Source organism: Pholcus phalangioides, unplaced genomic scaffold, assembly GCF_987345545.1.
Source record: "Pholcus phalangioides strain wild (caught in Gottingen) unplaced genomic scaffold, Ppha-v1.0 ptg000013l_1, whole genome shotgun sequence".
NCBI classification, from domain to species: Eukaryota; Metazoa; Arthropoda; class Arachnida; order Araneae; family Pholcidae; genus Pholcus; species Pholcus phalangioides.
The window spans coordinates 14,599,447-14,615,692 of NW_028301606.1; the positions used below are offsets into that span (position 1 = coordinate 14,599,447).

At 35.8% G+C, this 16,246-nt stretch overlaps 1 protein-coding gene across 1 annotated transcript; it reads right to left on the reverse strand.

Moving 5' to 3' along the window:
* Positions 1-1,030: 1,030 nt before the first annotated feature.
* Positions 1,031-1,688, reverse strand: mRpL23 (mitochondrial ribosomal protein L23). Its single transcript, XM_089240780.1, has one exon. It carries the CDS (start codon positions 1,617-1,619, stop codon positions 1,167-1,169), a length of 453 nt encoding a protein of 150 aa, XP_089096906.1. The 5' UTR covers positions 1,620-1,688; the 3' UTR covers positions 1,031-1,166.
* Positions 1,689-16,246: the final 14,558 nt, after the last annotated feature.

Sequence of the window (16,246 nt, forward strand, 5' to 3'; positions counted from 1 at the left end):
TCTCAACCCTCCCCTTTTCTATGAGAACATATGGAAGCTGAAAATTACCACAAAGATGCCTTCAAACTTCAACGAACTTTGTGTCAGATGTTTCATAAGTACAGACTTTAATAGATTAAATTAAATATTTTAGTTTCTTGATATTTCCTCAAAAAATAAGTAATGAACACACATCATCTAGGTTAATTTTCCATAAGCGCAGTCATCACCATGGCGAGTTTTTTGGTGCCAAAATATTGCCACTCTTGCGGCAGTTAATTCAAAATGGCCTACAAAAACACATACAATTTCAATAAAAATTCTATATTACATGAAATCAACCTAATATGCAGTAATGTGTGATAATCAATCGTGATAAGTGGCAAATAAAGAAATTATACACAAAAAAAATTGATTTTTAACGAAAAATATATGCTAATAATTAATGCAGTTTGATAAAGGGTTGCCAAAATTAGCAAACACTGTATCGGCATCAAGGGAGGTAATTTTGGAGCAAAAAAAGTTGTCATATTGATGCTGATCACGCTTATGGAAAATTTGCAACTTTTTAGCTTTTATAAAGGTTGCTTTCAGTGGACGGCATCAGACACTCTTTGTGTTTGAATTCGAAATAAACTTTTGCTATTTTGTAGCTTGCCGCATGCTTTCGCTTCCAAATGGACGACCAGGCTTGAGTGCATGGCCAAAGCATTGATTTTTCCCCTCAACATCAAATTTAAAAAATAAGTTGATTACATCATTATGACCTCCCCTCTCCGAACTTCCAAGTCTATCTCCGCTTATGTTAAAGTAGATACCTGTCAACTTGAGTAGCCTATTTAACACGCAGGCGTTTTGGTTCTAGCCGATATTGGACAGTGCAAATATTTGACATTCCCGTGCAACTTTGTTACATCAGGGCTCGGCTGTACATTTATCATTACAAGCAACTAGATAGCACCAACACACTACCCTTCAAGTTTCGCAAAATTCCATTGCAACGAGATGACAATAATCATCTACACGATGGCAGATAAGAAACGGTCAAGGATAACTTGGCTCGCAACTGTTTTAATTGATACATATATCCATGCATATTCGATACACACACTCTCTAATTACACTGATGATGATGTGGCTGGGGGAGGGGGGGTCGTCTATATAAAAACAATTATAAGACGAGGGCTTTAAATGGCAAACCACGAAGGCACGTCGGCACGATTCCACGACCTACTCTTTTGCTTCAGAAGGTCCTTCTCTTGGTCGAGGAGCTCTTTGTGCATCTCCTCTTCTTTCTTGACCTTCTCCGCGGGGAAAATGTCCGGGAACTCGAACTTGTGTCCCTCGGCGAGCGTCACGAACGCCATGCGGTAGTCGTCGTCCTTGACGAGGTAGTTCTTGTGCGTCTTCCTCACCTCACCGAAAACAACGTCGGTCCGGACCTCGGTGACCGGCACCTTGTAGATCTTCTCGAGGTAGTTCTTCACGTCGGCGTCCGACATCTCGAGGGGCACGATGAAGTGCACGGCGTTGGGAGGGATCGGCACCTCCGGCTTCACCAGCTTCATCCAGAAGTTCGGCAAGAAGACTCTCAGCTGAGGATTTCCCTTCATGAATTTCGGATACATCCGGAAAGACATCTTTCGAATCCGTCAGACGATACCAGAGATTCCAACACGCCGAACGCAGACGACTTTGCTGATGTCAACAATAAGTTCAGCTCCTGAAACGAGGAGGTACGGAGATTTCTCGATTGGTTCCACGAGTGAAAAATAATGTCATAAAATGTCTCAAAATGGAATAGAAGAAATCATATTTGAGAAATTTTAATCATTTTTTGGTTTTTTTGTTAGTAAATTCTACGATTAAAGTCGATTTTTTTTCTTTTGTGTACGTAGATCTCAAAAGAAACTTTGTGACCATATTTGTTCAAAACAAATCAGGATATCGCCGAAAAATACGGTACGAGCTAAGATCGTCGCCAAAATATCGCCAATGGTCCATGAAACAGAAATAAAATGTTTTTGAAAAAAAAACCCTAATAAGTAGAGCCCGGATTACATGCACTAAAAAGTGGCAAAATATGCTCTAAAAATATGCAAATAGGCACTTAAAAATGCAAAAATATGCACTTAAAAATGCAAAAATATGCACTTAAAAATGCAAAAATATGCACTTAAAAATGCAAAAATATGCACTTGAAAATGCGAAAAATTTACACTTGAAAATGCAAAACATATGCACACACACATTCAAAATGCAAAAATTTGTACTTAAAGTACAAAATGTGCACTTAAAGTACAAAATGTGCACTTAAAGTACAAAATGTGCACTTAAAGTACAAAATGTGCACTTAAAGTACAAAATTCGCACTTATAGTACAAAATGTGCACTTAAAGTACAAAATTCGCACTTATAGTACAAAATGTGCACTTAAAATACCAAAATGTGCATCAAACACCTCAGAATATGCATTAGAAATCTTGAAAAGTCAAAAATTCCGAAATATGTATTAAAAAAATGAGAAAATCATGCAAAAAATAAGCCGATGTGTTTGTAAAATGCATCTTTTCTATTTCTTAGCATATATGTATTTACTTACAAAAAATATCCCCTCATATAGCTACATATATCACATATGCAAATATCTTCTTCATACTTTTACTCAAGCATTTTTTTAATTTTCAGTTTGTTGTAGCTGCTCAATAACGAAAATAGCATTAACCAAAGAATTTCGACACTATTTCTAAAAAAAATTTAACACTTTGACATACCTCTAGAAATAGCCCTTACGGTTAATATTATTCGTAAAATACTTCATAAATTTCACCTACGGGGTGAAAAAAAAAAAACCCCAAAAAATTATTTAAAAGAATTGAGTGAGCTTAAACAAACCTTCAAAAATATGCACTTATACTGAAAATTCTTTGATTTTATGCATTTATATGCATTAATGCTAAAAAAGGCCAAAATATACAAATGCATATGCATATAATCCGAGCTCTACTAAATAAGCTAGAAATAAAAAGACAAAATTCTCAATAAAACATTTTCCAAATCCTTTTTCAAATAAAATGAAAAATACTCATTGAGAGAGAAATTGAGACGAAATGCGTTGTTCCGCAATTTAATTTTAACTATTTATTAAGCTTCAAAACAATTAATCCAACTCAAAATACTATAAACACATGATTTTGAACACTTCAACTGCGACTTCGGTCGTTATATGGGTATTCAATTCAAACTATAATCAAAATTCACATTATAGAAAGTTATCTTACCGTTAAAATTAGAAATTATAACAAATGTTAACAAACACATGACCAAAAGATATTTCCAAAATACACTCGAAGTACAAAAACGCAACACCATCATACTCTGCCCTTGGGAGCACCCCGTGGCAGGAAAACTCGTGTATTACATTATCATTTTAGTTTTAAAGAAAAATAATCCCAACCCTTAAAAGTTTCCGCGTGAGTGAACACCTAGAGTCATGGCCCCCACATCGAGGAGTAGGGCCCCTAGGCTGGGATCTTTCGCGGGTCCTCTGGTCAGACTTCTCACGGGTCCTTCTATAGTTCATGTATAGCGTGAAAAAGCAAAAAAATTATGAGAATTATCCCGGGCGCCAGGGCTACAGCCCTGCCAGCCCCGGCCTTGAGGGGGGGCCATGCCTAGAGTACGAGTACTTTGATAGAGAAGCAGTTACCTTCTACTGTAATTGGTCAATCACGTGTTACTTCTGGAATTTCGTCCAAATTTTGTAGGTAACGAGACAGAAGAGAGAATGTTTGCATAATGTGACGGCAGTTACCAGAAGTGAATAATACAACACATGAAGAAAATGTAGAAGAAATTCGAAAGGCTTTCGCCGAAGATAAGAAGTAAAGACAGCCTTGGAGAGATCAGAGAAATGTGTATAATTATTTGTATATACCATACCATACCATTGTACCATATTTGTATTTGTATAGGAAAGCTCTCTCTCTCTCTCTCTCACAACACTTTTCACAGCTTATAACGGAAAAATCTGCAACAAATCAGAATGTATTAAAAAACAATACAGTCAACCCTCGGTTAACGAACATCTCGGTTTGCGCATGGGTGGAGATACGGGGAAGGGGGGATGTGGTGGCATCGCCCCCCCAAAGTGGAGTCGACTGATCTACTGTATATATGCATATATGAATTGACATCATCATCATTATCGTGACCCCAGCAATAATGACCGTGCCCCCGCCCCAGACTTCAAAGTCTATCACCGCATATGGGTTTGCGTACAATTCTGTTAACGAACAACAAAAATTGATTCGTTTTACGAACTTGTGTGGAAAAAATTTGACTAAATCCGAAGGAATAGCAGGAAAAATTGAGAAGTCAAAGGCTAAGTGTGGATTTTTTTAAAAGTTATTATCTCTAAATGCGACTCATTTTATCCAGCTCATGAATCAGCATGCCATTTGAAACTTTTATAAAGCCTTACATCAAAGAAATTTTTTAGAGATGTTCTGAAATAGTCTCTGACACAGAATCAATACTCACTGGCGCCTTCTGGAAATATCATTTTAATAGCCTACATTGTTCATAAGGCTTATTAATACCTGCCGCTGTGGTGGTGGAGTGGTTATAGTTACGGACTCGCGATGCGAGGATCGGGGTTCGAACCCCACAGTGGTTGAAGTTGCAACTTGAAGGCGCAAATGCGAGCCGATCTCCCCGTTAAAAAGTCTTGGAGAGCAACAGTCCTACAACGATAAATCATTCAATCATAACACTTCACTCATAGTTAGAAAAACTGGTGGCAGATGGCAGCACTACACATAACAAGCATTACAGAGAAACAAAAAGAAAACTTCACGTCAGGTTTCACTACACGTACACGCACATTCCCGCATGTACCGATTCGTTGGGGGTATTTTTGTTCTCTGTCAATCCCATAAAATTTTTAATGAACGTAAGAATCTCGTAAAATCTGCACAAACGCCATGACTTAATACATTGTCTTGGAATTACGAAAATGACACGAAAATAAATTATTTTTGTTTGTGCAACAGATTAGACGTTTTAAATTGGATGCAATTAAAAAAAAACGCCGAATTGAAATTGCCAAAGAGTATGGAAATTCTCAATCTCAAGTGCATATCAAGCATTAAAAAAATTTCTGATGAGAAATTGTTAAAGGTTGGATAAAGAATGGAAGCTTGATGAGAAAACGCAAGAGAAAATATGATTGTAACTGTGTCGACCAAGAAGTTGTACTGCATTTTTTTTGTGCCGATGAAGCCAAAACTGCATTAATGAACGGCGCCATGATAAGGCAAAAAAAGCAGAGAAAATTGCCAAAGATTTTGAAAACTGCGAAAATGTTTCTGCTTTAAAATAAAAGGGTAGTTAAAAAAATAGCTGCAAAGAATAAATTTGATGTTTAAGCATTACAAAATATCCAAGACATTTTGCAAACTATACTAACTACTAATGGTGTGAAACGGCAATAGAATTGCTCCCCCGCATAATCGAATACCCTGCTTAATCGGATATTATGGGCTAGAACCGCGTTTATATCTCCTTTGCCGACTGTATATGTGTTCTTTATTTTTAGTTTTCTAAAATTACCTAAAATTATCTATGCTCAGCTTCAGTGAAATAACATGACCTTCAATGCTCTACAATTCATAAAAGTTGCCAAAACATTCAAATTGTTCGTGTATTATTATATCTCACGCCCTACGAAAGTGATTACACATATTGTAAAGTTGAACAATATTTTGTACATATTTATGTTACACTGGAGCTCCGGAGTAGCTGAACATTATGTTGGCCCTCAAGCAGAAAGATGTTGGCTACCCCCTGCGCTTTACTAATACTGGTTACCATGATTTACCTGTTTGCAGAACTTACATTGAGAAAACAATAACTCATTTTTGTTGAACAAGTATACTTTTCTGCACACGAGGAGTAATTAGACCGGCACTTACAATTTATTTCCGATTCCGAATGGCAGCCTGTTTTTATATATATATATACTGTATATATATACTCACAGAGAGGTTGGTGCGCTAATCCCTCGGTGTGGGACTCCTTGGGGTATCGATTTTTTTTTTTCTGTGGTCATGTCGCTGTTTCTGTTACACCTATATGTCTGACAAGGACGAACCGGGTACCGAACTCCTGACAGCTCTAAACATCCTTTTGTACTTTCGGTGAGTATCTTACCGACTTTGGCTACCGCATTCATTCATTTTTGCAATTTGAATTCAGCATTAGTTATTGTTACTGGAACATCATAATCATTGTGGAATGTCCAATGACTCTTTGAAAAATAATGCCGTATTTTAGAATTTTATATCTCTCATTTCGTTGTGTTTGTGTCACATTTTTCCACGTGTACATCGTGTTTGACATGCTTCAAAAATCATGTTGAGATCCTTCAACTCACAACGAATCGACAGTTACTATACTCACTTTTACGGCCGGAAATCTTTCTTTATGACAAGTCCAAAAGAAGCCAATAATTTCGGATGCCTGCTATTTTTCTAATATATGTATTCATGTTTTGTTTCCCCAACATATCGCGACTACAGTCTCAGCGCTCAATCTCGCGAGCCATAAATCTCATAGTTTCACATAAACTCGCTAAAAGTTTATAATTTTTCAAGATAAGAAACGACAGATAAATTCAGTTTTTCTTTAACGTATACAAGTATAAATAAAGTTCCACCCACATCCGAATATGTCCCATCTCTTGTACATATATGTATTCATCTACGCGATTATGCATGCCTATCATCCCGATACCGAAAAACGTACGCAAATGCATACACGAGACGGGCGTACACATGCGCTTGTATGCCATATATGTGTGTGTGTGTATATATATATATATATATATTATAAGAAATTTTTGGGAAGAAGTTTAGGAAAGATGTCTCACAAAGATATATTATCTCCCATTCTCGAAATTTCATTCTTTGTACGCGGTGGACTCACATGAATTATAGATGGTTTCTCTTCAACACGTGACGGGGAGTGAAAAGCCCAAAAGCCAGGGGGATAAAGAGACGGGGGGTCCCGAAAAAAGGCCGAAAAGGAGGAGGGAAGAAAGAAAAAAAAACGGAGGGGGGGAGGGAAGAAAGGAGAAATTTTAATTTTAAAATTTTTAAGTTGAATGCGCAACACATCACTGCTCATTTTTATTTTTTCCCCCCTATTTTTGCTTTCGTTTCTTTCTCTGCTTGATCTGACAGAGGGAGAAGTACCTCGTTATTTATAGTCCCTTGCATCTGCAGCTAGATCTGGATATATACAATTTTTTTTTTTTTTTTTATTCTTAGTCTCCCTTCTGATTTCCTCCTTCGCATCTTCAACGTACGCTATTGTATAAGATCCACCAGTTCCCAGCCCTTTTCCCCATCACACAACCCACTTTTATACATTTTATACATTGCACTTCTTTTCTAGGTCTTCTCTAGATTTATACTTTAAGCGATCTCAGAGTCGACAGGACGTCTGAGACCTCTCATGTTTATGTATATATCCCTCTCACTCCGAATGTTCGGCCCGGAATCACAATCTTAAGTCACTCTTAGCACAAACATTAAATGACTTTTTTTTTTCTTATTTTGTTCTTCCCTTGCCCCCCCTTTTTTTTAACAAGAAATATAGTCCAGACTTCGAATATGGAAAAATATTTGTTTTTTTCTTCTTCTTGAAATTCTGATGCAAACACAAGCTATTTTGGATATTGAAAAGATACGAGGTCATTTTCACTTTTGTGAATCAGCGAAATGAAAAATATTATGAAAAATGTAACTTTTGTGAGGAAGCCTTGGATTGTTTATTAATTATTCATACTCGCTGTAGCGAAATACTTTATAGCAAGAGTGCTCAAACTTCATCTAGCGGGTCCAATGCAGACCACCAAGAGGTTACATCTGACCTGTGAATGGTGTTCCAGTAGAAAAGTATCAGTACACACAACACGATAAATGCTTAGGCTGACGGTATCTCCTTCGTAAAAATAAGGAGAATCGGGATTCATACGGGATATTTCGACATCGCGAAAAAAATTGCAAAGGCAAATAAAGTTGACAATTTTAGCCAAAAAATTAAAATATAGAATTCTTTCAATCATTACACCTCACTCATAGTGAAAAAAAAGGCTGAGAAAAGATGCCCATTAAAATATGGATGTTATATATTTCAAAAATACAGCAACCCAATTAAAAATGCAATTAACAAAAATTGTAAACAATATATACACATGATAAAATATTATACAATGCCCATAAAGAATAATTATGGTTGTCTTATTCTAAGAATGGATAGCTTCTCGATTTACCCCAACATGTTTATCGTATTTCTTTTTAAACGTGTCAATTGTGTTACAATTTACTACCTCCGGGGGTAAGCTATTCCATTTATTAACAACCCTATTGGAGAAAAATTCCCTGCGACACCATAACCTTGCATTGCCCCTATTATTAACCTTGAATATTCTATTACATTAAAATTCAGCAGTTATGGAAATAATCCTAATCCTTGTGATTTTGGTAAATAATAAAAGTTCAAAGAGCTTAGTTTTGAAAATACGGGAAAAGCAAGACATTTTTATATTAAAAAAAAGTCGGGGTGCCAAAATTAGGACTATGCACCATTGGTGATCGCACATCTGGCCCGTAGGCTGAAGAAGTTGTTGTATACCTTTTTTTTAGAGAATGGACAATCCACTGAATAGTTAATACTGTAGCAATATCAGAACAGGTGAAATTATGAATTGAAGAGATTATTGTAAAAATCTAGAAAATATACCCAAATACGGGTTCTGAGCTCATCCCTTTCATCAATTCTGTCATTATTTTAGTCACTAATTCTCAAATCGGTTTTATTTTTAAGTATTTATCGAAGTTATTTCTTTGCAATTGTTCTTGATATAAGATGGGCTCACAATTCATGTACAACAATCAAAACTAAAAGCGTTTCACTGTTCTATGAGAAATGAAAACAAACGTCCCAAAAAAAGAACAATGGTAAATAATGGGTTAAGGGGTTTCAAGCATTCTTATTACTTGTGCCATGAAGCATGCCAACTTTTCCTTCCATAGATGATGAAATAAAGGGCCCCCCGAAAAGGTGTTTGCTCCCCCCCCCCCAAATGAAATTGGAAAGATGGCCCTTGTGTAATGATATTTAATCAGATGTAATGTTTTTTCAGCTATATTATCCTATCCAAGGGTCACATTTGGCCCGTGGGTCATGCACAGAAATCCCCCTTCCAATACGACAACCCTTACTTTCTTTGATAACGATTTCTAAATTACGTAAACTGAACGAAATTTTCCCATAAGGTTTAGGCCAGAAGAATCTTCATTTTTTGTATGAAAGAAGAAAAAGCATTGGAAGCAGTTTTTCCTACCAAACTGATCTTCTTTCTCCAACAAATTCGCACACACACATTGGCCTTGGGAATTTCCGCGGATTTTCAAATATGGGGCAAGACAAGAAGTGCAATGCTACCCTGAGGGCCGTTATCAAGATATTTCGGTAATCGAATGTGTAGCCTGTTCGTCTCTTCTTTTCTTTTTGGGGAAAGGGTATCAAAATTCTGGTTCCCTCATGGGAGTCGTGTGTGATTCTACCCCGCGTGATACCACGTCGAACTGTTGTCCATACATTCTTATCCGTTTATCAGTTCTTTTCACCAACTCGGGTTGCGTCCCGTATACCTCTCCTATAGCTTATCCTGCTTCGAAAGTCTCTACCGTCCATTTTATAGCGGCAAATCTAATAAGTTTTACGATATTCGCTTCTTTTACACGTATTTTTGTGTTTATGCATACACCAGACACAAGCTAGATCAATGAATTTTATAACTTATGTTTATCTGGAAGAACACTAAATTTTTGGAGAGTAAGATTTCATCGATGAATAGAATTGGCGAATGAAATTCCTTAAATTCTTGTATGATAAAGAAATATAAAATGCACATCTATATAAATTATTAATATATTTCAAAGACGTGAACAAAATGCATTTCCTACGTGCATATTAAATCCTAACTTTCTCAATAAAGGCGAAATATGATCAGATATTGAAGATTGAGAACGCGAACCCATTGGTTTTTCAAATTCAAAAAAATTTTTATTTGCTATTTCGATTCAATTATTACATGTACCGTCGATGTTAATTACAATAAAATATTATTAAGCACCCGGTGCCTCCGCACGCTATGTAAGGGGTTTTTGACAAGTGGTACATGGACAATGTGTGGCTCTCGGAACTTTTTGCTGCGGCCCGTCGAACATTTTTAGAAAATAAGTACTGAACATTGGAAAAGACGGATAAGAGATAAAATCAGATGAAGCCCGCAGTGTCACTTGTAGCTATGCTATGCTTTAGAACTGTATGATGCTTTTCAGATTCAACAGTGATGCTGTGCAAATGATACATTACCAGGGCCACCTTAGCAAGTTCGGAAGCTCATAACCAAAAACCTTTTGTTGGATTTCATATTCTTTGGGAAGAAAGAGCTGACATCCAAAAGAAACCCTATGTAATGACAGAATTTAGAGAAAAATGCTGACATTTCAAGAATTAGTGAAAGAAATTATATTTGAAAATTATCGAAATAAACAATATTAGAGTTATCAAAATTAATAATATTGGAATAATTGAAATGAAAATAAAATTGTAATTATTAAAATAAATAATATTAGAATTATTGAAAGAAATTATTTTATAATTGATGAAAATTCATAACTAGTGAAAAAAAAATCCGGAATCATCGGAATATTATTTTTTAGAGCTATAGTAAATAATTTCAGAATTAATAGTCAGTCATATTAAATAGTTAGTCTAATTTTTACCAGAATTTGTAAAAGATATAATTTCAAGGAATTAGTGAAGGAAACTAAAATCTCATATTAATAGAAGAAATTTTCTCAGAATTAAAGAGAATTCATATTTAATGAAAGAATTTCTCTCAGAGTTAATATGAATTCTTATTTAGTGATGGAAATAATTTCAGAATGAATAAAAGTTTTCAATAATTTGGGGCAGCAGTTATACTTGGGGCCCTTTGGCCAATCCGTCAAGTCCCACATTCAAGGACGGAGATACGGGGGGAGGGGGCGTGGGGGCATTGCCCCGTCAGCATCAAAGGGGAAGTCGACTGATCTAATGCATATATGTATAGATGAATTGACATCATCATCATAGTGCCCCCCAGTAATAATGACCATGCCCCCCCCCCCCTGACTTCCAAGTCCATCTCCGCCTATTACAGTAATCCCTTTTAGTTTTGATACCATCTTACAATGATGAATACCGCTGTATAATTTAGGAGCCCGCCAGCTTCACAAGAAGTTCTAACTGGGCCCGCATTATCTGAAATACTTGGTCGTGTACACTCGTCAGGATGTAGCTGTTGAATGTATGCAAGTATCTTAGGTTAAATACGACCTTGAAATTGCAACAAGAAATAGCAAAAAAGAAAGGAATTTTCAAAATCCCACTAATGTAATTAATCACTTCAGAATAATGATACAAAATAAAGAAGAAAATTAACATCATTTAAAAAAAAATCGAACTTATCTGCTATTAGTTAGTTTCTGGCGTTCATAAAACTATTCAAAAGTATTTTTGGATCTCAATTCCCGAAGTTAAAAAAGAAATTGAATTTCATACACTACGTAATTATTTTTTTATTTAAAAAGAAAGTATACATTGGAGTTTGCTTATGATTTATGTTGGTACTTCCTGTAAAGAACGTCCTTTAAAAACTGTTTTGTATTTGTTCATACATAACGCGATTTTCTCTCCAGGCAATTCCTGTCCGTACCTTCTTCACATTCACAACTTTCACGCATTTTTTTTTGCTTCTTTCCACACGCATACACAACACTTGTTAACTTTTCCTTATCGAGAACTATACGTTAAAAAAAAAAAAAAGGAACACGTTATCATCCGTTTTCCGGATACTCAAGCAACACAATTTCACCGTGATATCTCCTCTTTTCCATTTTTTTTTGCAAGCCATCTGTAGGTCATGAGCAACTCGTAGCACACGCGCACACTACCACCACCACCTCCTTATTCTAAAACACTAAGTTTTATATAATATTTATTTTATTTATTTATTTTTTCTCGAAATAGTGTCGTCTCTATCCCTTTCGTTCTGAATATTTGATCTCGCTCCATTCTGCACAAACGACTTTGGTATTTCGGTCGCGTTGTGATATATCGATAATAAAGTTCCGTTGTATGAGAATATATACATAAAAATATTTTTTCACGTGACTTCAAAAATTGCAAAAATTGGAAATAAAGGCAACAAATTGAAAAAAAAAAAAATGTTCCAAAATAGGAAAAGTCGACATCTCTCCTATGTCCCATTTCTCCTACCCATAACTCCTACGCGTATAACCATTTGAGCTTTTGTTTTCGAAATTCATATACTGTTCATACATTTTAGTTTATTATTATATATTTTTTTTTTTGCTCCGTGTCTATCTCAATACCAGTTTATTCTAGCGATAACTTTTCGCACAGGAGCTTATCTGTTTTTCGCGACGACGTAAAAACAGGAGAAGAGAATAATAATAATAATAATAAAATAAAATAAAAAAAATAGGAACCGTATGTTCGTATGTGTGATGCAGTAGGTTCTTGTTTTCCTATAACGTGCAAACATATCGTTACTTTTTACGAGCTTTTTGGGAAGGAAGAACGGAAATGAGGTGTTGCCACTCTGTGCGGATATTAATTTTTACTGTGCGCTGTTGCGCCACGATTAAACACTTTAGTTTTGCGACTACGGGAGATAGGAATAGATGCATACATACATATATAGATACGTCCTGGGAAATAAGGGAAAAGAGATCATAAAAACAAAATAAAAAACGGGACGAAACCCCCGTTGCCGTCTTTTTTCTTCTTTACGAACAAATTGTTTATCGCTTTGTTCAAACTAACTGCCATGTTTTTGGATGTTTTTCTACTGTATTTTTCTCCCTTAATTTTTTTGTGATAATCAGTGAATTCGTAACTTCTTTTTTTCTGTGATCTCCTGGATAAATTCCTACATGTTTATCCTAATTTTTCTTTTGTTTCGAAAATTATCGATATCCATTCTGGTATCTTGAGTCACCAACAAAATCTCTGAATCTGTGATTTCATACATTACAGATTAAATTTAGGAAAAAAATTTTTCATTTTTCTGTATAAGATTCATTTATAGGATCATTCCTTAACCTTTTATTTGGCCGTGTTGCTCTCAAGCAATATGAGTTTCTGATATTTTTGCAAGTAAAGCCATTCTATATTTTGAGCTCGTTTCGGCATTAATACTTCTATGCAACTCCTAAACATTCGATTCTTACTTGTGAGCTATTCGTGAGAAGTTTCTATAATTACCAGCAGAATGGCTCGCATACGTACGCTTCTCCTATTCCTTGACAAGCCAAGCAAGCATTTTAAAGAGGTAATACCATGTGTTGAGGAGACATATTGGTGAGCATCATTCAACAATGGCATAAAAGTAAGTTGGCAAACAATATACTATTCACAAGATATACAGAAGACTGGATGTTGTGAAGATATTTATTATTTTAGATGTTAATTTTTTAAGGAAGGAAAAAACTCATCTCTGCCTCTACCGGGAGTCGAACCCGGGTCCCTCGATTGCCGGACGAGTGCTCTAACCACTAAGCTACAGAGGAGATAGAGATTTTCCTTCGCTAGAGCTTATATGTGCCGAACGGAACCGTGCAATGGATGGTGAACCGATCAGCTAATAGCTCATGGACGACGAGCCACCAGAGGGCTATATATATGACATGAATGTCGCTCTCCACTTGTTAACGCTAGATAATTTTTTTTTTATTCCTTCCTTAAAAAATTAGCATCTAAAATAATAAATATCTTCACAACATCCAGTCTTCTGTATATCTTGTGTTAACAAGTGGAGAGCGACATTCATGTCAAATATACTATTGTTTGTGAACTTCTATACTATTCAAATTTATGTAAATCATATTGGATGTAATGTGTTCCCTGAAGTGAAATATCATATATATCTTTTTTAAATGTTGATAATGATTTTTTTTGTTATGCAGTAGCACTCAGGGTACCTCATTTGCGTAGCACATAGTCCTTAAAAATTTTTGTCCTCTGGATATTTCAATGCTTGCTCTTTAGAGGGTTGAAAGTAAAATTTTCTAAGATATGAGAAATTTGATTTACGTAAACTTTTATGTGCTAGTTTTGATCTCAAAAATGTGCCTACACGTACTGTATACAATTCGATTTTCCTATATTCATTCTTATTCGTTCGTTCGTTATTTTAGCCAATTAGAATTCATCACCTTAACTTCGACGTGAATGCGGATAATTTGCATAACTCTTGTAGCCAAAAAATTTTCATCACACATGTTCATCAATGTTATTGAAATTATTTTCATTTTTTTCTTATGCAATGCAGTTCGATTTCGTAAAAACTACCTGAATTATTTGGAATTTGAATGCAGTTTAACCACGTGTATTAAAAGCGTTGCTTATCATAACACTTTTTGGTGTTTTAGTTATTTATTTATTTTATTTATTTATTTTTTTGCCATGATTAGCGATTTGTGGCAGTTTCAGCAAAGACTGGCAATCATATTGGCTACCCATGTAATATCCCATTTTTTTTCGACGAAAGATGTTCAGACTATAGATGCATACCATTTTTCTTCAATATTTATTGATTCAAAAGGTAACAGGAAATATACATGAATATGTTTTTAGTCTCTATCTCATGATAGTTCTATTTTGTACACACTAATTTCTTTGAAATATCATAAGCTTCAGATGAGGGTTTATTTTCATTTCAAGTTTTGTGCATATTAGAATCAGCTGGAACCAACTTCATGATGATGTTTAATAGAAATGACTCCCAATAAGAAATAATGCAAATAGGTATCAAATCAGTTAATATGCAGATTAGCTAGGCAATGTGCACATTAACGCCTTTCGAGCTTTAGCGGTAACATGCATGTCATGTTGTATATGTGTGTATGAGTGTAAATAAATTTTTACATGTCCGTAATAAAGAGAAATGAAATATAACTAGGATTCTCTCGTGTCAAAAAGATATTTAAAAAATCCATTTTCACTTTCATAATGATATAAGCGATGGCTTGATCACAGCCGAGTGAGTGATGAAGCACATCAGTCTTCAGCTCAAAATGCTTTGGTTCGGATTCCATTGCGGCATGGTTGTCTTTGTTCAGCCAACTGGAATCGGCTTCAAACTGTGTAGGCAATAGTCTGATTTTATTATTACCTACTGACATGAGTCAAAGTATAATCAGTGGTATTCATTTAATGAAGAGCACCTTGTGGTTCGTGGAAAAAACCAATCCATCAACATGGGGCGATTCACTACCGTGTCACCCATGAAGAGACCAGTAACTAAGAGCAGTGTATAAATATACATTGTAAATTTTAAGCAAAAAATTATTGCACATACGAAATGAAAGAAATTTCCATGCAGTGAACCAGACCGCGGGTGAGGAACTTTGTAAAGGACTATGTATTACGACTTCAATGATCATCTAAAAATAAGATAAAAAGAAGATAATTCTCAATGGATAGGGTGGAAAGCGCAAATACCCTAACACGGACTGTGCACATAGGATTATTATTGATGTTCATGAGGCGAAATTTCGTATGCATGAGTTATGTCTATATATGCTTTTACTTACTGGTACTGTACGCGTTCTCTCTTCACACACACACGTTGTCTCTGGTACACAATTCTGTGAGTACGCGTGCCTCGTTCCCCTACCCAGGGGACAAACCGACCTAAAAGCTTTGGGACATTTACAGCGTTTTCCATTTCACGCCCCCGGGTGCAATTAATGGAGACAAATGTGCCTCATCCCATGAGGTGCGGGACGAATGGGGCTATCTTTGAGGGGAGGAAGAAGAGGGTTTCCCTCCCCCTCCATCCTCCTATGTACTTCATTTCCTTTTTAACCTGACCAGCAGCAAACTCTGATTCCTCTCCCAATGAAAAATCTGTTGCTTTCATGTGAGGTCATGGACACATTATGCTTCAGTTTCAGATATGATTCAATTCCCTGGAGGGGAAACACCGTAGGCCATTCCTGTACATTTCCCCGTCTGCTCTAAGAATCATTGCATTGCCATACCTGCATCAAGTTAACTTTGCTGGTGGTACATACACTAATGGGCTGACACATTATTTGGGACAAGAGATTCATTTCCT

Excerpts from the sequence above, each read along its gene's own strand:
- mRpL23 (XM_089240780.1), bottom strand. The coding sequence starts at position 1,619 with ATGTCTTTCCGGATGTATCCGAAATTCATGAAGGGAAATCCTCAGCTG.